Raw genomic sequence first — 21,906 nt, 5'->3', positions numbered from 1 at the left:
CATGTAAGAGTTAATGAGATGAATTAATAAGATGAAAATTTAAAGATGTTTGTCCTTGAGAAATCAGTACAACATGGAACTTATAGCACATGCTATAAGCCCAAGTGCAAAGGAGAATTTAAGTTCTGGGATATTAATGTAATCAGGAGTTGCACAAGTTATCAAGGTCCATTGAAAGGCAATGGATTTCAAGGCTATGTGACAACAGGTTTTGAATCTCAGTTACTTTATGATTGAGAACCAGGGACAAATTATTCATCTAGTAAGATTAGAGCTTTCATAAGTAAACTCATCTATTAAGTGTTCCTCAGTAGGAGTGAGAAGTTTCAGAACAAGATTAGCATAAAACCTAATTCATTGCTGATTTAGAGCCCCAAAGCCTAGGGTCCCTTATATCCCTCTTTTCTGTCTCTAGAATTCTTCAGAACATGATGAACTTAAGAACCGTAGATAGGCATTAAGAATTCATTCAAGGTACTATTAACATACTGAGGCCTGGAAGCAAGTAAACATTATAGCTAAGTAAATGCTATATGTTAAAAAGCCTTTTAAATTATGGAGATTTAAAATATTAGTTACATATAACTAAATCTGTGGGACTCTGTATTGTTTGTGCTTTCATTCACTAATTCAATAACTATGCTGGGTATTGGAAGTAAAATATCTAGCAAAACACATATGGCTCCAGGCTTCACAGGGCTTCAGGTTACTTGAGAACACAAATAATAATCAATAAGCATACAAATATATAATTACAAAATTTGATTAATATGAAGATAAAACTCTTCCATGCCTTTCCATGTTTGTGTTTCCCTCATTCTTTCCATTCCATTCCCCGCCTCCATCTTTCCTGCTATTCTATCCGACTAAAATATAGAAATGGTTTATACTTTTGTTTGCTGTATAATCAATCTAAATTGTTGGAGATGTGTTTTTTATCGTGGTAAAATATACATAACCTAAAATTTCCCATTGTAACCATTTTTAGTTGTACAGTTCAGTGCCATTAAATATATTCACATGGTTTTACTACTGGTAAAACAATCAGTTACTACCATCAGTCTCCAGAACATTTTCATCTTCTCAAATTGAAACCATTAATAGTAACTTCTCATTCTCTTTTCTCTCAGCCTTTGTCTCTTTCTCCTTTCTGTGTCTATGAATATGCCTTTTCTAGGTACCTAATATAAGTGGAATCATACAATAGTTTTCTTTTTGTGTCTGGTTTATTTCATTTGTCATAATATTTTCAAGGTTTTTCTGTGTTATAGCATGTGCTAGAATTTTTTTCCTTTTTAAGATGGAACAATTTTACACTGTATATAAAAACCACATTTTGTTTATCCATTTATCTATTGTTTGATATTTGGGTTGTTTCCACATTTGAGCTATTATACTTATGTTGTATTGTCATTGTACTTTGCTGTATGGTTAACAAGATTGTGAGCTAAGAAAAAGAACATTTTGTATCCATTGGCAGATATTTTATTGGAATAAATGGAAAAAATATTTTGAAGTTTTATTTTTTAACTCTTGAGATTAACTTGATGTTGCTACCTTAAATTGCTTTTTGTTACATTTAAAACTATATATATATATGTATACACATATATATGTATGTATATATATACAAATATATAGTATTTATTTTTGATGTCATATGTCTTAGTCTGTTCAGGATACTATAATAAAATAGCACAGACTGGATAACTTATGAACAACAGAAATTTATTTCTCACAGTTCTGAATGCTGGAATTCTGAGATTAGGGTGCCCTCATGATCAGGTGAGGGCCTTATTCCAGCTTGCAGATTTCTTGTCTTATCCTCACATGACCAACGAGGCAACAGAGCTCTCTGGGGTCTCTTATAAGGACACTAATCCTATTCATGATGGCTCCACTGTCATAAGCTAAGCACCTCTGAAAAGTTCCACCTCCTTTCTTTGGGGCTTAGAATTTCAACAAGAATTATAGGGGCATATAAACATTTAGATCCTAGCATCATACATATAGTATTATTAATTTAATTGCTGCCTTCATTTGTTTTCATACATCTGTGGCACTATATGTATATGTTTTAAATTGCTTAACGGATAACATAGTATTTACTTAAGGAATTACATAGTAAATTTTAAGTATTGAATAATCCTCTGATTTTTCTTTAAAACGTTAGCAGAGTTACTTTCTTGTATTTAGTGTGTTTTGTAACACCAAATAACTCAGTCTATCTTAACGCATTTTTTCTTTAGAGAAAATAATTTTATCAAGGATGTTGAGTTTGAACTTCTGAATTGAATGCTAATGACCACATATAAATATAAAAATTTATTTTGAATGATATAGGCAACTAATACAAAGTATTTATTTATTCTAAAAACTACTTCAGATTTCAGAATAGTTTGTTTTCAGTGTAGATCAGTTGCTTCTTAATGTTCATAAGAAATATACTATCATATATTATCAATGTAGAAATGTAGGCAAAATTATCTTCAAATATAAAAAAGCATTTAATTTGGGGATATCTTTTCTCAATATTTGTAATTCCATCTATAGAATATATAAATGTGTGAGAGAAAAATTTTACTAAAATAGATTCTTAGAAATATTTTAAATAAAGTGAACTAAGACATATTAATAAGAATATTGTGGTATTTTTGTAATAGTGAAGAATTAGAAACAATCTAAATGACCATTAGTAGTTGATGTAAGTCCAGTGTGGTATATTAATATAATGAGATACTATATATGGTATTTAACATGAATAAATTAGACCTACATTTATCAAAATGGAAATGCTTTAAAAATAAAAGTTGAGTTAAAGGAAGGAAGTTGAATTATGGTATGCACGCTATAACATATTCTGGAAAAATATAGTATTTTTAATCATAGAACTACTGTATTTTGTAGATATATATATGTGTGCACATACATGCACACATATTCACAAAAATATAATTATATGTAGCTATACAAACATGTATAGTATTAAAACATGAAACAGAAATATACATACAAAATTAAAGATACTGATAATTTCTGGAGAGGGAAGAAAATGTAATATTATATGGGGTACTACTTACAGATCATTTTATTTATTTTTTCACAAAAATAAAAGTTATGAATGTTAGTGTTTTTAACTCTAGATGGTTGGTATATTAATGTCGCTTATACTATTCTCCATACTTTTTTTAATGTTGAAACATTTTGGGTTTTTTTGTAAGTATGTACTCAAAGACCCAGTAATTACACTTCTAGTTAAAAACACTAAAGCGATCTTGCATATAGGCACATATACAAGGATGTTCACTATAGCATTGTTTTTAATTATGAAAAACTGGAAACAACCAAAATATTAGATGATATAACTGTATGCTTAAAGTCCTAAGAACTTCAATTTTTAAAAAACAATTATAATTAGTAGAATATTTTATGTTATACTGTACACAAAAGTCAATTGTAGATGGGCTACAGACCTAAATGTGAAGGATAAAGTAGTAAAACTTTTAGAGGGAAACAAAGAACATCTTTTTGTTTTTACAGTAGGCAAGGGTTTCTTAAACCGGATTTAAAGAGGACTAAATATAAATTAAAAATTGACAAACTGCACTATATTAAAATCAAGAACTTCTGTTCACTGAAAGATACTATTAAGTAAATTAAAAGGTAACTTTCAGAGTGAAAAAAGACATTGCAGTACATATGTCCAGCAAAGGACTAGCATTCAGAATATATGAAGAATTCCTATGAATAAACAAGAAAAGGACATGCAACCCAATAGAAACATGAGTAAAATGCTTAAACAGATATTTCACAGAAGAGCACATCCAAATGTCCAATACATATAATTAAAAAGTGGGCAGCTTGATTTGTCTTCTTTTTCTGTGTGTTTTTTTTTAAGTTGGAAGCTTAAATCATTGTAGATCCTTCTTCTTTTCTAATATAAGAATATAATGCTGTAGATGTCCATATAAGCACTGCTTTAGTACCTCACAAATTTTGAAATGTTGTGTTTTAATTTTTTGCAAGTTCAAAATATTTTCTAATTTCTCTTGGAGCCTTCATTGAGAAAAAAAAGTACTTAAAACTAGGTTCTTTAATTTCAAACATTTGGAAAATTTCCAGACAGCTTTCTGGTAATGATTTCTAATTTAATGATACTGTGGTCGTAGAAGATACTCTGCATGATTTAGATATTTTAAATTTTACTGAGCATTGTTTATGATCCAGCCCATGGTTTTATCTTGGTAAAAATTCCATAGCACTTGAAAAGAATGTGCATCTTGTCGTTATTGGGTGGAGTGTTTTATAAATGTCTGTTATGTCAAATATTTTCATAGCACATTTCAAATATTCCGTGTTCTTACTGATCTCTACCCACTTTTTCCATTGATTACTGAGAGAGGTATGTTAAAAAAAAAAACTCAGTTTGAACATTTTCAGTTTTGTTTTTTTTTAACACCTTGTTAGTACAGGTTTAGAGTATCCTTTACCAGAGGCTTGCTTATCTTTCTTTACTCATTAGAATGACCCTTTTGAGTTCTTTGTTGAATACCCCTTGTGTACAACAAAGATTCTCCTCTTTAGCTGGTCACAATTCAAATGTCTCCCAGAACCGTGTGAGGTCTTGGAATAGTTTCCTTTATAGCTCTGGTTTGTAGAGCTTAGTTTGACTCAAGAACAAAGTGGCCCCTAATATTTGTAAATATGTCTTATTAGAAGTAGGGATTGTGTGAGTTCTTCCTAAAAAGAACAAGCTGTAAGTGTAAATACCTTTAAAGAAGAAAGAAATAAAATTTCCAACAACTGTAGCCTTGTGTTCTACTGGGTTAGTGATTTGAGAGCCAAAGAAATGGAAGTTGAGATGAGCTACGTCTGTTTTTTCTTTGTGGGGCCATTCTGAAATTCTTTAGTTAATTGATTTTTCTTTGCTAGCTGATTGATTTTAAAATTGTCTTTTTTTCTCTGGTGTCCTGAAGTTTTCCTATGTTTCTAAGTGTGAGTATAGTTTTACTTATTCTGTTTGAAATTTTTGATAACTTTCCTAATCTGTTAACTCATACTTTTCATCAGTCTTCAATCTTTAGTAATTGTATTTTAAATATTCTCTTCCTCCTCCCAGCCCCACCAAATTTTCTCAATTCCGTACTCAATTCTAATAGAATAATTTCTATTAGATGCTTTCTGGGCTTCTTATTCCATTCTAATTCATATATTGTTACTATTTTTCTTCTCTTTATTTCTTTGTGTTGTCTTTCATTTTACCAATTTTCAAAAACTTTGTCTATGTGTTAATTAACCCATCTATTGAGTTTTAAATTTCAATTATTAATTTATTATTAATTTTAGTTATTTTATTTAGCATTTTTATATGTTATTTGGTTGTCTTATTTGTCTTCACTTGTTTCATAAATCCCTGTTCTTTTAAATGTGTTTATCACCTCTTTTTCTTTCTTTTTCAATATTTAAAAAACTCTAATTTAATAAAAATTCATTTTGAATTGTTCTGTTACCTTGTGCATTCTCCCATTCTAGGAGTAGTAATACGTAGACTGTCATTTATAGCTTTGAACTTATTTATATGTTTATTCTTCTCTGCAAACTCGACTTCTTTGAGAATGATTTTCGGTGGTGGTATTTCTCCTTTCTTTTAGTTGTGGAAGCTTCTCTTTAGTGGATAAGTATGTCTTCCTGAATTTATCAGTGTACACTGGCAGTAAACCAGGTTTTGCAATATTATCGATTTGTTAGGTCTCTGCAAATATATATGGCTCGATTTTGAAACCAGGCTTAGGATTCTGATTTCACATGGTTGATTTTTATCCTACCCTCAGATTGGGGCAGGAAATCTCTTTTTAATAGAATTTTAATCAGATAAGCTCTGATATTTGGGTTTTCATTTAGCAATTTTTTGTCTCCTAGCTTTATGCAGTTAGCCCAACTTTGTCTGTTAGCCATGAAGGGCCTTGAGCATAAACTTCTATCCATACTCAGATCTCAAGGTCTGAGGTCTCCATGGACAGTACTTGATCCAGGTCTTTTGCCACTGTAGCTCAATTCCATTTTACTAGTAAAGATTCTTTATCTTTACTTGGCATCTAGAAATTTACTATCTTTGCTTTCAGTGCTATGTATTACATTTTTTTATTATTGTTCTACATAGCATATCTGTGTGTATTATTGTTCTGCATAGCACATCTGTGTGTCATATAGTCTGTGTTTAAAGTATTTAGCATGTTTATTTAGATAAAGTTAAAAATCACTTAAAATATTTTACTCTTCAAATCCTTATTAAAATTCAGTTTTAATTGTTAGGATTTATTAATATATTTTTCCTTTTATTTTACAACTGTCTAATTCATATGTTTTTAAATAACCTTGCTACCTGTGTTTGTTTGCTACATCATTTCTTAAAATAATTATTTATTGCTTTAACTTTCATAGGATGAATCTTCAAGAAGAATTGGATAAACTTAAAGTGCATATATCTATTGATAAAGCAACAATACAAGAATTGAATACATGTATAGCAGAGAAAAGAGAAGGTAAATTATTTGTAAGAATAAATATTTAATGCAGACATTTTTTAATTATCTAGTTCTTGATATTTTATTTTAATTCCTTCTAAGAGTCTTGCCTTTGTTCTCCCTCTTTCCACTACTTTACTCATTGATATCTCATTAACATTTTCACCTGTTGTGAGAAAATCAAATAGAACACCAGAAAGTCAGCTTTATAATTTATTAAAAATTCTAGAAAGCTGTTTCATAAGAAAAGGTAATTTATTTTTATTATTCATTGATGAAGTTTTACTAGTTATGTTTGTTTAAAGTTTTATAGATATTATAGAGTTATTGAGCTCAATGTCAATAATGCATTTATATTTTTGTTTGACATACATTTTTCTGGAAAAATCATTTAGTTTTCATTGATTGTCCTAAAATCAGAATCTTAGAATTAGAAGGAAACTTGGGGATCTATAAACCTGCAACCTGCCTGACCAGTAGCCTAAAAATGTTCAGTATGAACGAATATATCTGTTCCAATTGCAAGGTTATTCTTTTGTTGAAATCAGGATAACTATATTTACTATACAACTTCAGTCCATACTTCAGTACCTTATTAGAAAAAGGTCAATAAGGTTGATTTGACTGGATTTCTTTTCATTTACTTAACCTTGTTAAAGCTTAATTGTTACCATTATACTTTTTAGGTGTCCACGGTTTATACTTAATGATTAACTTAATTTATACTTAATTTATACTTAATAATTAAGTTTTCATATACCACTCATCTGAAACTGTTGTTGTTTCAATTGTTCTTACTTAGGTCACTGATGAATTGTCAAGAACAATATTTGAAGCCCTCTATTTTACACCATTGATTTATGTTATATTTCAGGCTTACTCCTTAATTAGCTTCTGAAACACTGATTTTCTTTCCCCTGTTTTACCTTCTACTTCTCTTTCTTGTGTCTTCTTAGTCTCTTCCACTGGGACTTCTTTCAGTTTTTTTCCTTAACTATAGGGATTCTCTAAAACTTTATCCTTGGTTTACCTTTTTAACATAACTTTGTTGTTTTTGGAAAAATCATTCTACTTAAAAATATTCAAACAATAAGAAAGAATAAAAAGAAGAAAGCAAAAACTCCTAACTCACAAACATACAAAAATAATCAGAATTTCAGAATTAATTATCAAATCGAAAATCTTTTCATACTAATAAACAAAGAAGCCCAGATAGAGAAATTGTGTGAAAAGAAAATCGTAACATATGCTATTAAAAAAGAAATTTACATAATTCTTATTTGGAGCTAACCAAATGAAAAGAAACAGATGTAAAAGTAAAGGAACTACTAAACTTTAGATAAATGTTTCATTTTTCAAGAGTATTAATTTCTGAAAGTTTCCACTAAGATTAAAAAGTTCCAAAATTATTAAAGATGGAATTTTTAAAGTATATATTTTTAAAGTATATATTTCAATTTCAGGGCATATTAAAAATTAACATTTTGCCATGCAAGATGAGAATACCATCAATTTTATAGAACATTTCACTTGTTTCTCCCACATCTTGAGTTTTGTTTATTAAATTACTTCTTAATTTTATCAAAGTCTACGACTTTACATATTGTAGCAATGACTTCCTAGTTTCAAACACTTATTTCTATACAGGCATACCTCAGAAATATTGTGGATTCAGTTTCAGGTCGCCATGCTAAATAGAATATCTCAATAAAGCTAGTCACTCAAGTTTTTTGGTTATTTAGTACCTATAAAAGTTATGTTTATATTATACTATAGTCGGCTAAGTATGCAATAGCATTATGTCTAATAGAACAATGCACATACTTTAATTAAAAAGTATTTCTTGCTAAAAACTGCTCATCATCATCTAAGCCTTTAATTAATTGTAGTCTTTTTTTCTGGTGGAGGGCCTTGCCTTGATGCTGATGAAAACACAGTATCTGTCAAGTGCAATCAAATGAAGCAAAATAAAATCGGTGTCTGAATATAATGATTTCAATATTCATCACATTTTCTAAAAGACATGGCCTTTCTGTTTATGCATTCTTTATTTTGATTTATTCCTTGGTTAGCTATATAATTGAAAGTATGTTGTTTTTTTTTTTTCAAGAAGTAATCAAAATAGCCATATATAACTAGATCTTACATATTTAAGAATATAGTTCCACATTTTTTATAGTCAAGGGATAAATTGGCTGGGTATAATTTTATTGGGTCATACTTTTTCCCCCCCTAAGAACTTTCTAAGGATTACTCATTTTTGGAACACGGAGTTGCTGCGGAGGTGTATTATGGAGAAGTGTCTGATTCCCTCTCCCTCTGGAACCTTATTCCTTGCTTTGGATGTGATTTGCTTTTGCTATGTGGATGTTTGAGTTTTTACATTTTTCAATTTGATGTTCCAAAATTTAAATAGAATATGTCCTGACATACTTTGTTCTAAATTGTATTCTTTTGGATTATCTATATAATTTATTATTTTTCAATTAAGATCTTCCTTCATTTCAAGGAAATTTTTCTTGTATATATTTTTGCATGTGTTTTCTGTTTCATTTTTTTATACTCTAATGTTAGATTATTTCTTGTCTGGCCTTCATATCTATTTTATTCTAATTTAATCTTTTGTCTTTTTCTTCTGCAATCAGTTGATTGTCAGTTTTCTTTCATAAGTAATTCAATTTTTAGCCATATGTATTCTTTTCTTTGTTTTTTTCTAATATTTCTCTTAGATCTACAATGATGTTTTTTGGCTCTCAATTTATTGCCTTAACTCTTCAAGTTACCACTTCGTTTCCTTTGGATGCCTTATTATCTCTTTTATGAGCTTATATTTTATTAAATTCAAGGTTTTGGTACATTCTTTGCTTGCTTAAATTGTGTTTTCTTCTAGACTGGATTTTAAATCTATATTTAGTGAAATGTTCTCATCAGCCCACCTAAGAGAGATTGTTTCCTGGTTGAAGGGGTGATTCCAAGGATTCAAATTATTATCTGTGTTTAGCCTGGAGTCTTAGATGTAACTAGCCCTGAAAGTTCTTGTTTTCCTCTACTGAGAACCACTGCCGCTGCTCTTCATGCCTTTCTATAGACCCAGACTTATATTTGGTATTATGCTGTAATGCTTATCTTTTTTTGACTATACATGTCTTTTTATTTATTTTTTTTTACTCTGCTGAAGAATGTTTATCCTTTTAGGTAGATCTTTCTTTGTATTGTTTACTTACATGCATGTGCTGATCAAAACTTAGCTAAAGACTCGGGGGGACCCTCTGTAGATCTGTAAAGCTCTTTCTGTCTCTGAGCAGATCTCTTCTACCTGGCACTTTCCCTGCAAATTCTCTCTTCCTTGGACTTAGTGGAATCTGGGATCTGTCTCTTCAATTTAGGAAGATTACCAGACTCCACTTAGCTTCTACCATATCTGTACCATGGGCCAGAAACTCTTAGTAGGCAGTAAGCTAGAGCAATCATAGAGCTCACTTCATTTGTTTGCCTTGTCTCAGGGATGACTACCTTATATTGTCTTACACCCAGTGTCTGAAAACCATTTTTTCATATATTTTATCTAGTTTTTAATTTTTCCATATGGAAGGATAAATCTGATGCCTCTGACTTACTTTTATATCATTGAACATGTTTTCCTCGAATTAAAATCCTAAATCTATATAACTAGTAACCTCTCTCCATGTACCAGATATATATTTCTTATTTCCTGCTACCTGTTTCTCTATGGCTGTTTTGTTTGTTTGTTTGTTTGTTTTTATAAGATTCTAAAAGTTAAGCATATCCTTCAAAAAAAAAAAACTCATTACCTTACCTCTCCAATAAGTTCTACCTCCTCTATACCTCCCACATGAACACCTTAAGTGCCTACCACACTAAATTTCTCTTTGCTGAAAATTACAATTTATGTTGTAGCGAATCTTTAATACAGTCCCACATAATCTCTATTAGGAGCCCAACTGAGCTGGAGAGAGCTGAGCTTTCAGGAGTCCAAGTAGTTGATTTAAGGTAATAGACAAAAATGAAAATAACAGTGAAGCCTTTAGTCATTTACTGTATAAGCAAGAGGCTAAAGTGGAGAAAGCTTCAACGTCCCCATTTCATTTTCCTCCATGGAGCTGCACTCCAGTTGAGAATCAGATGGATCAGCACAGACAGGGATTATCTCACTGCCAAAGGAGACCTGAACAGAAGTCTCCTGCATTTTTTATAGATCTAGGTCTTGGAGGATGGAGAAGTAGGAGGTCCAGGAGAGGAAAAGTACTGAAACCGAATGAAGAAAGTATCTTCAAGGTTATCATTCCCCCAACCACCACCACCAAATAAAGAGATCATTAGAGGGAAAATGCACAGATTGGAAACCTGTTATGGTCACATTGGAGTAACAAGGAGGGGTAGACGGGAGAACTCTCAGGCACTTTTCATCTAAAGTTCATGTGTTGTCATGATCATAGGCAGCGGAGCATCCCTGAAGCACTGAGTCAGCATCAGGGATTTAGCAGACAACTTTCAACAGTCCTGGTTCGGACATCTTGGGAAAACTGTCTCATTATAATTCATCTGCTTCAATTTCAGGGAAATCTTCACCATTGGGTCACTAGATGGTGTGCAGGTCCAGTCAGGGTTTGGTGCTTTCTTTAGATGTGTGACATGAATCCAGTAGTCTGTTTCCTGATATTTGGCAGCACAAGGGTTAGTTAGCAGTACCTGATAGGGGCCTTTCCAGCAAGGTTGAAGAGAGTCTTTCTGAAGACATCTTTTCCAGTAGATGAAATCTACAGGTTGGAAGTGCTTAAGATCTTTATCTCTCTAGAGTGCTCAGTGCAAAACTGCTCTGTCAGAACATGGTTAATTTTGGTAGAAGAAAGTAGGCCTTTATTATATTGAAGTATATCTCTTTTTTTTTATCAGCTGTGGATCAAAAGCGGCAGGAGCCAGGTGTATTGGGTGTTCTGTGATTATCTCAAAGGTTAAGAGTTTATGAGTTCCAAAGGGTGTGAATCTGATATTTAAAATGACCAATAGCAATACTTTTAGCCAAGGTATTTGGAGGACCTCTACAAATTTTATCAATTGAGTTTTTTTATTCTTTATTTTAAAATTTAAAAAGTTAGACATTTATACAATCCATGAAGTGATTCCCCCCAATTACTCTAGCACCCATCTGGCACTACACACAACCATAACAATAATATTGACTATATCCCCTATGCTATACTCTATATCCCCATGACTGTTTTTTAACTACTAATTTGAACATTTTTTTGAAAAGAAAAATCATAACATAAGCTTTCTCAGGATAGAACAGAAAGTTACATTTAGTTTAGAAGAAATATTGAAATATTTTACACTGTAATAATGCCAGGAGGAAAGGATGGGTAGAAGAATAATTTAACCTTTTTTAAAATTAAGTATGGAATACATTTTTAAGTAGGCATTTATCGGATTGTATAAAATATTTTCTCTTTATAAAGTACTACTGCCTACTCATTGTTTTTTGTTTTTTCGTTTTATACCTTGGCATTCAAAATATATGCATGTGTATGAATATGTATATATTTTGTATTATGCATATTTAAAATCCTTGAGGTTTAAGAAAATAAAAATATACCTAAGTTTAAAATATACCGGTTTAAAATAAGCACGCATACTCACAGGCAAACTCCTTTTCTATGAAAATAGAAAAGGTGTATTGTTTCAATAATATATTTGGAGCGCAACTTTGAAATAATGAGACTAATTCCTATAAACCACAGAAGAAAATGTCTCTTTACTGTCTAGATTCACTTATGTAGTGTATCACATCTATGCCCCCAAAACAGAGAGCAAAACACTCAAAATGTCTAACTTTTCTGAAAGTTTAATAATACCGTTAGTGCATTCAACTAAACTTGAAGATTGAGTGTAGAAAGCTTAGTGAAAGTGTTGTAAAACTTGCCAAACAGCACAGATTTGTTGAAGCACCTGACCAGTAAAATGGTTCCCCCAATCACTGTGGCTTTCCACAAGAGATCCCTAGGTAGGGATGATCTTTTCCAAAAGGATTTCAGCCACACACACAAAAAGCAGTAGACTGTGTACATGGGATAGCTTCAGTCTGCTGAGAAAACATACAGACATGACTAAAGCATATTTATATTCATGAGATGAGGGAAGCTGTATGAAATCCATTTGCCAGACCTCGAATGGTCCATTAAGCAATTTAAAATGTCTGGGAGCAGTGTGAATAACTTCCCTGGGTTGTACTTTGGGCAAGTGGGACAAGTGAAGTAGGTGCTTTCTGCAGCCTTATTAATATTTCCTCACCAGTATTGATTCATGAATGCTATCATTTGGTCAGTGGACCAGTGGTTTAGTGTGTGTACAGTAGTCGGGAATGGGGATTTTAGTCTTTAGTAGGATTGGGTTGCTTTTTAGCCTGAACCAGAGCTGCTTCTTTTTATCAAACCAACAATTGTTGGATTTCCAATCTTGTTTTTCCTTCTCTGAGGCCAATTGTTGGGCTTCTTTAGCTAGTTTTTCAAAGTTATCATTTGGGAAAATATCCGTTTGGACCATGACAGAGACTGTTGATTTTTTTTAAGGGCAGCATTCCTTGTGGAAGTGTTAGCAAGGTGATTTCCCTTAGCTTTCAGAGAATCAAGTTTAGAATGCCCTGGGATCTTAAAAAGAGCTAACCCAACAGGTAAAGTATAGCATCCAATAATTCCTGAACATATGGGCTATTTAAAAATTTTGGTTCTGCTGGAAGTAAGGAAGCCACATTGTTTCCACAACATTCCAAAACTATTAGCTGCTCCAAAAGCATATCTACTCTCAGTATTAATGTTGGCCGTTTTGCTCTTGGCTAGCATGCAGGCCCATGTGAGCACTTACATTTTAGCTTGTTGGGCCTGGGCCGTAGTAGCCCAAAGGTGCTGCTTTGATTATATCAAAGGGTATTGATATTGCATATCCAGTGCAATATTTACCATTTTTGCCTTTGAAATAAGAACTATCAGTGAACCATGAGAAGTCAGCATTACTCAAAGGATTTTCCTGTAGATCATCAGTAGGTCAGGAGAGATCCATCAGTGTAAGTAGTTGCGAGGGGTTTTGTCTATAATAGAGGGGAGAAGGGGAGTGGGTTAAGGTTATTAAAATGTGAAAGAGTTATGTAAAGAGCAGTTAAAAAGATTTCATAGGAGGTGAGGCAGGTAATTAAAAAAATTACGAGAATTCAGGAGGGCTTCTATTACATGGTGTAGAAAGATGCTTGAAGGGGATCCCACACTGATTTTTTTGGCAGCCTTAACTATTAACTAGAAGGGCAGTTGTAGTAATGGCTCTAAGGCAAGGGGAGTTATCCCAGTGCCAGAGGGTCTCGTTGCTAGCTATAATACCCTATGGGTTAATGGTAGTCCCCATGTTTTTAGATGAGTACCCCAAGGTCATTTCCTTTCTTTTCAAATACAAAAAGGAAAAAGGTAATCTGGTATTTGGGATGCCTAAGGGCAGGTTGGTTTATTAAACTCTCCTTTAAGACTTTAAGGCCACATTGTCCTGTTCTTCTCTTAAAATTGGGTTGGGATATTTGTTCTTTAGTAAGACATACAGAGGTTGGCTATAAGAGAGATTTGGGATCCAATTTTGGCAACAACCACTAGGCTAAGAAAACCTTGCAGGTGATGCTTAGTTTTGGGTTGGGGAAACTTAGGATACCATGAAGCCTATCTGGATCTAGGTGCAGCCCTTGTCCTGATAACAGATGCTATAAATATCAAACCTGGGTTTCAGCAAACTGCAGTTTCTCCAAGGGGACAGTATGTCCCTTAAAGGCTAAAGCGTTAGCAAGTGGATGCAGTCTTCCTGTGAGGAGACTTGGGAGGAAGGGCAAAGAAGCAAGTCATCTATATATTGAAACAAAGTTGAACCCTTAGAAAACTTCATATCATCTGGATCAGCCTTCAGAATTTGAGAGAAATAAGAAGGGCCCTTAGTAACAGTGAAGCATTATTCTCCAGGTGAACTGTTTTTCTTCCCAAGTGAAGACAAAAAGGTATTGGCTAGCTTCATCAATTGAATATTAAAGAATGCACTGTATAAGTCAATCTCAGTAAAGAATTTTCTCTTATTTGGGAAGGTTGTTAATAGTGTGTGAGGGTTAGGAACAATAGGATGTTGAAGGATAATAGTGTTGTTTATTGCTTGGAGGTCCTTGGACAAACCTCCACCCTGGGCTCTTGCGTTTTCTCAGAGGTAAAATAGGAGTATTGCAGCACTAGTGCAAGGAACAATGAGATCCTGAGTTTTGTAATCTTCTATTATGGGCTTTATACCTTGAAGTGATTCTTTACTTGTGGGGTACTGGTTGATTCTGGGAAGGGGTTTTAAGGGATATATTTGAATCTTGAAAGGAGGTACACTGTGGATTCTACCAATATAAATTGAAGGTTTTGCCTGTAAAGAGGATGGCAGCTGAACCAGTAGGGACAAATGATTGGTGCTCCCAAATTTAACTATAGTACCATCGGAAATGGAGCATATAAAAGTTGTCCAAGGGTTATTTAATTCACCTGATTGGCTAATTTGATGGCTGCTATCAAATTCTGGATTTATTTCTCTCTTTTGAGAGAAAGAAATTTCGATATGATGCTTTTCTAATAAGTCTTGGCTTAATAAATGAATAGCGGCAGAGGAACTAAAGAGAAAAGAGTGAGTATCTCTCTAAGGTCCTAAAGAAAAAGGAATAGGTAGATTCATAGATAGGAACTGTTGAGGTTTATTAGAAATCCCCACTATTTGAATTGTTTTAGTTCTCCAAGGCAGGAGCTACTCTATAGCAGTGGGGTTAAGCATTGAGAGTATGGCTCCCGTGTCAATAAAGACAGAAAAATTCATTCCCAATCTGGAGAGTGGTTTCTCTGAGGAAGATTGGGATGAACCCCTGTAGTTCCTCAGAGCGCTGTCATTGAGAATTAGGAAAACACTGGAAGGGCTGGTTAGAAGGCCGAAGGTGCCCGGAGTGCTTAAATTTGTGATAATTCCTTTTCCATTGTCCAAGCTCTTTGTAATAATAGGAGAAATTAGGAGGTTTTAGGTTTTGTATAGGGAACTTCATCTGCTAGAGTTTAAAATTAAGAATTTTAGCAGTCTTTCTTTCATCTAGGGTGAGAGCAAGCTGATTTGCCAAATCAAATTTAAAGTTGACATAACCATTCCATCTTGGTCCTTTTAACTAAAAGAGAAAAGTCTTGATTTAGCTGTTAATAGAGTTAAAAGCTACCTAAGTAGAATCTACATCTGAAAGAAGACCAGAATGTTCTTGGAAAACAATCTGCAGTCAATTTGATAGTCATGATCAAGTTCACCAGACTTTGTGAGCAAGTCGGAATTTTATTCCAATCAACAGGCTTTGAGAAAGCCCTAGGAATTGCCAGATTAAGGTGTTTAGCAATATCATGAGCCTGATCATATGATAAGTCAGTGGAATAGTCTCCTGGTTGTAATTCAAGAGGCTTTCAGGATTTTACCAGTTAGCAGTTTTCATCCAATACTGAGCCTGGTCTTCCCTGACAAGCATATGAACTAGCTGACATAAGTCAGAGAAACTAGATTGAGAAGTTTGAACAACTGTATTAAATTCCTCAGCAAATATGTGGAGATCTTCAATTATGTTGAGGAAAATCTGACTGAGGATCGCAGTTCAATTTTAATTCAGGGAATATAAGAATTTGGGGGTTTAGCCTTTTGATCCTCAGAAAGCTTAATTTTAAAAGGACAAGTACTAATAGGTTCAGAGGAGAGGAAAATGGAACCCAAGGCTGAGCCTGATACAAAGAAGTGAGGGAGAGAACAATGGTGCAGGAGTAGAGGAATGTGAGACTTTGGAAGCCATTTCATTTCATGTTCCCTTAATTGTTAGTTTGCCTCAGTTAATCTTAAATTCTTATTTTGCAAAGAGACAATTTTAGACTCCTGGTAACCTTTGGAAGCCTCAAAATACCAGTCGAAATAGGCATTCCATTGAGTGTTGCCAATTTTAGAGCTATGGTTGTCCAATTTGATTTTTAAAAAAGTAAGTTTGGGGATATCAGAAGTTCCCCATAATGGCTATTGGTATTCTAAATTACTTCCGATCCATTTGCTTTGGCCCATTTACTTAGAAATGTACATGAAACGGATTACAGTTTTTAAATATACAATTGGTTGAGGACTCTGTAGGAGAGGCACTCTCAAAGTATTTAGATAATTGAGATATCATTTTTCAGAGGCTTTTTCAAATGCAGCCAGATTTTTTTAAAACAAAAGTATCAAAATATCATTTAATTGTTAGAATAATTAGCCTTAAGTAATTCTTTATGGCCATAATTTAACTACAGTCTTTAATATATTGAGGGTATACTTAAATACCTAAAAATTACATTATTTAGTGACATCCTACAGGGTAAAGGCCAGATTCTTTTATCCCACAGTAATGTAGCCTTTGTTTATCGATTTAGCATTATCTTTTATATGTTTAGCCTTATTTTTTCATTCTTGAATGAAAAAAGTCAGCAAAATAAAACCCCAGATGTGTTTTACCATTGAATACTTCTGGACAATTATCCATAGTACTTCCTTTCCTTGTCAGTTCCTCTGGAAAAGACCTATTTATCTTTAATGACTGGGTTAGAATGTGACTTCCTATTGGAAACCTTTGTAGGGGCTTTCCCTCTACCTTTCTAAATTCTTGGCTGGGCCACCTGTAACAAAAGATAGATTAGCAAGAGAAAAAACAAACAAGTTTATTAGCATTTATATCTCATATATACATGAGAGATACCCAGGGAAATAAGTAACCCAAGGAGATGGCTTAGAATTTGGGCTTAAATACCATCTTCAGATGAAACAAAAAAGTGAAGATTGTGGAGGAAGCCAGATATGGGAAGGTGACCAGAAATAAGTAGCATAAAATGTAATATTAAGTCAGTACCTTCATTAATAAAAGTTTCTGGTGTTTTAGGCATCTGTCTCTTCCTGGTATAGTGAGGGAGATACCTTTACAAATGGAGATTTACTTTATAAATGTAAATTGCCCTTACGAAAGGATAATTTCTCTGTTTTCTTAGCTTCTTCTATGTCTGCTGTTTCTAAAAATCATCTGCTCAAAATAATTCTTATGCTAAAGAGGCATACTTTGGGATGGTATATTCTGTTGTATTCCTTCATCTGCTTTCTCTTTTGTGCCCTCAAAGTATTCTATATACATTGCATATCTAAAATGCATATTTTACGTGTGTGTAATCCTTTGGTTGCTGCTGTTAGGCTTAAGGTCATGCTTCCCTCTTGTATCTGAAATATATATACACACACATACATATATATAATAACTAATAAAACAAAAGATTAAAAACAGGAATTCTAAAAAAAATTTTTAAAGAAACAAAAGTATTAATTTTAGGAATATGGTAAAATATTGAAAGTAAATTAATTAAAAAATATTTTGTGACAGGAAATATACTTGAAACCAGAAACACAAATTAAAATTTTGTACTTCACAAAGCTCATTAATTTAAATGTAAGAATAATAGTTAACACAATAAAATACTTGAACATAGCAAATAAACTGCTTAAAATATTTAAAAACTGTGAGTTGAATGAATAGTATAAAAGTAACAAGAGGGTGTTACACATGGCCTCCTAGCTAGCTAGGGGAATTAAGGACAGCATATTCAATCTTCATAACAGGCCCTCATGAATTGACAGAATTGAGGACCCTTGTTTAAAGACATTTTATTTTTAAGGCAATGAAGCTTATTTATTGAATGTAGTTTACAATGAAGAAGCAAAAAACCTACCTATCCTCCTATTCTCCTACCTCTCTTCCTAGAAAAAGGTACAGATGCTCCTTGACTTATGATGGGGGTTATATTCTGATAAATCTATCATAAATTGAAAATATTAAGTCAAAAATGCATTTAGTACACATAACATACCAAATATCATGGCTTAGCCCAGCCTACCTTAAACTTGCTTAGGTCACCATATCCAAAAACCACTGGCAAATAGTACATTATAGCGTATTAGTTGTTTACCCTCGTGACCATGTACCTGATTGGGAACTGTGGCTTGCTGCCACTGCCCAACATCACAAGAGAATATCATTTTGCATATCGCTAGCCCAGAAAAAGATCAAAATTCAAAATGAAAAGTTCGGTTTCTACTGAATGCATATCGCTTTAGTACCATCGTAAACTCAAAAAATCTGTTCAAACCATCATTATAAGTTGTGGACTGTCTGTACTTTCGTTATCCTGACAACCTCCTTTTCAAAATAGATGTGCTTGTAACAATAATGGCTTACTTCTTTCATAGTTAACTGATTACATTGATTCTTCCCAAGGCTCTTGTCTGGATAAAGTCAAAGGGGTTGGTTTAGTTTCAAAAAAGATAAGCTAAGCACCAAGGTCATCTAATAACTGAGATTCTCTCCTGTCCATCAGTAACAGGAGTTCTTTCTTGTACTTCTAACTCATGGGACTTTAATTTTTATTAGCTTAGGGTTACTTCTCAGAGAAGAGAAGATGGGTTCTAAGTATAGTGGCTGATCTGCTTTTATCTTGCCTAGGAGACAATGTTTAGTTACCAAAAATAAATTTTTTTTCATCGCAGGTCTTGCTGAATAATGCCTACATATCCCAATTCATTTATCTAAAACAGTACTATGAGTTTTTATTCAGAACTCTTCTGATACCAAATTTGTGAATTTTTCTGCTACCTAACCACCATTTCTCTGATTTTCTGGACTCTAACTCATTATCCTACCATTGAATTCAATTCAATTTAATTTAATTCTGACACTAAGTACCAAGAGTTAGCACAGATCCCACAGGTTAAGGGCTCAGTTTTACAAGACTGTCCCCCCTTCAGATGCCAGTCATAAGTACGAGGCTACCACCTGTATATCTGACAAACTGGCTAAAATGTGAGAATTTCTACCACCCCTTCCTCAGGTTCAGATTATTTGATGCAAAGGATCACAGAATTTAGGAAAGCACTTTACTTATTATCACTGATTTATTATAAAGGATACAGCTTAAGAACAAACAAATGGAAGAGATGTGTTGGACTAGGTATAGTAGGAGGGGCATGGAGCCTCCACACCTTGTATTCAACAACCTAGAAGCCCTCCCAATGTAGTAACTTAAGAGTTTTTATGGAGGCTTTATTACATAGGCATGATCGATTAAATCAGCCATGGAGACTGAACTCAATCTCCAGCCCCTCTATCTTCCCTGGAGGTCCTGAGGATGGAGCTGAAAATTCCAAACCTCCAATCATGTGGTTGGTTCCTCTGACAACCAACCCTCATCCTAAATCTATCTAGGGGTCTATCAAGAGTCACTTTATTAGCATAAACTCAGGTATTGTTGAAAGGGGATTGTTACGAATAACAAAAGATTTTCCTCTCACTCCTATTGAACTTTGTAACAATAACAATATTATTTAGGAAATTACCAATACATAAATTGCTACATACTCCCCTTTCTTTATCTCTCAAGTTGATATAATCACAAACAGATGTTTAAGAAAGTCTATGCCAGAAGCATCATATGATCAGTAAAAAAATAATTGTAGAGGAGGAAAATTTATTTTCCCTCTATCCTTCTGAGTTCTTAACTGAAACTTCTGTAATAAAAGACAGATTAACAAGAGAAAAAGAAAGAGAAGTTTATTAACATGTATACCCCATGGACACCTGGGAGATAGCCAGAGAAAAGTGAACAATTCAAAGAAGTGGCTTTAGAATTCAGGATTAAATACCATCTTAATACAAAATGAAGAAGGGGAGACTAAATGATTTTAGGAAAGGTGAATGGGGTCTTAAGTTACCTGAACCCAAATGTTTTTTCTTGAGTCTGTCTGCCTTGTTACACCGGCCCAAAGAAATGCACCAGTAGGAGTTTGCAGTATAGAAAGAAAAAAAAGATTTAATATTGAATTGGCCAATTCAGAGATGGAGAGCTTATAACTGAAAAACTCCGACTCCCCAATGGCCTGTAGGTTACCAATTATACAGGGCAAAATCACAAGACACTATCAGGGGTTCAGAGTCGTGCTCTGAGCTGAGTGGTTGGAGGTGAGGTAACATTAATAAATCATTTCTTCAGATCTTGAGGACAGTTCTGTGATCCCTTTTGCCAAACCTCTGTCCAATCTTATGGGAAGGTAGCCAGGGAGTCCTTCTACCTTAGGGCTCAGGAGCTAAAACATAACTTGGGTTATGTTATCTTTAGCCTGCCAGGGGTCCAGACCTTATGACCATGAGTCAGGTCTGGGCTACTGTCTTCTGCTGCCTCAGGGGTTGCTGATTATCCTGGGGAAAGGCTAAGTCTCTGAGGTACTATTTCTAGATCTAGGATTTAAAAGTAAATTTCATCAGTGTCATAAGGACCTTCAGTTTCACTTAAAAGATTAGGTGAGAGGTATGAAGTTTGTTACAAAGTTTGGGTGTGAAGTACACTGCTAGTCCCCTCTCCTGTGATAAGAGTAAATTGTCCCTGGTTGATAAAACTCCATGGAGGGGTTTAGAGAAAGCCCTTCCCTACATTTGTTGTTTTTCAAGTGCTTCCAGTTCAGAATAGTCAGTATAGCATAGCAGCATATTTTGGGGTGGCATATTCTATAGCTCTTTATAAATGATAATAGATGTTTTAAAATAATATGTAAAATAGCTGAAAGAAAGCCTAAAAGAAAAGTTTGCAGAAGAATTTAATTTTTAATGTACTCCAAAAGAAGAGAAAATGAAAAACTAGAAGGTAGAATAAAATAAATTTAAACAACTATGAATAAGTAAAAAGTTAAAAAGAAAAAGTGGGGAGAGAAGAAAAAATTTTTATAAAAAAGTATAAATCAGAAAGAATTTTTATAGTGGTAAAAAGAAAAGGAAAACATATAGTACTAAAATATTAAAAATAAATCTTCAGTAAGGTGATTTCTAACATAGGAAACAAAAATAGAAGTATATATTTCTAACTAGTCCTCTTTGTTCATTTTCCAAAATCTGAAATTCTTGATGGGAAAAGGATCAAGGGGCAGAGTTGGTTCCTTGCTCTTCTCCATGCCTGGGCCTAGGTATTTGAATATTCTTTATAAAACCTGTGAACGTGAGAAACCAACTTTTCAGCAGACAACCATAAGTGAACATAGCCAGATCACCAGTGAGCCTTGCTCATACCCAGGAACACAAAAGTAGCAACCAAATTCATTTTGCAATCTATATTCAGCCTTTATTTTAATGGATTTAGTTATTGTTAGCACTGTAATGTTCTTTAAGTATAGAACAATTTTCTTCATATTTTTGGGAATAAATATTTCACTTAAAACTATAGCAGATATTTAAATGACTAGAACAGAA

The 21,906-nt window shown here is 33.3% G+C and overlaps 1 protein-coding gene across 5 annotated transcripts in view; it reads left to right on the top strand.

Annotated features, from left to right (window-relative positions):
• CNTLN (centlein) overlaps positions 1-21,906 on the top strand; it is a 255,799-nt gene that overhangs the window by 147,960 nt on the left and 85,933 nt on the right. For all 5 annotated transcript variants that reach the window (XM_025051403.1, XM_006918351.3, XM_006918350.3 and 2 more), the window contains exon 13: positions 6,442-6,542. In XM_025051403.1, coding sequence (XP_024907171.1) covers positions 6,442-6,542 — 101 coding nt within the window. The remainder of the gene's footprint in view (positions 1-6,441; positions 6,543-21,906) is intronic.

This window comes from Pteropus alecto, unplaced genomic scaffold (genome assembly GCF_000325575.1).
Source record: "Pteropus alecto unplaced genomic scaffold, ASM32557v1 scaffold95, whole genome shotgun sequence".
NCBI lineage: Eukaryota > Metazoa > Chordata > Mammalia > Chiroptera > Pteropodidae > Pteropus > Pteropus alecto.
This window is presented reverse-complemented; position numbering and strand designations above follow the sequence as displayed.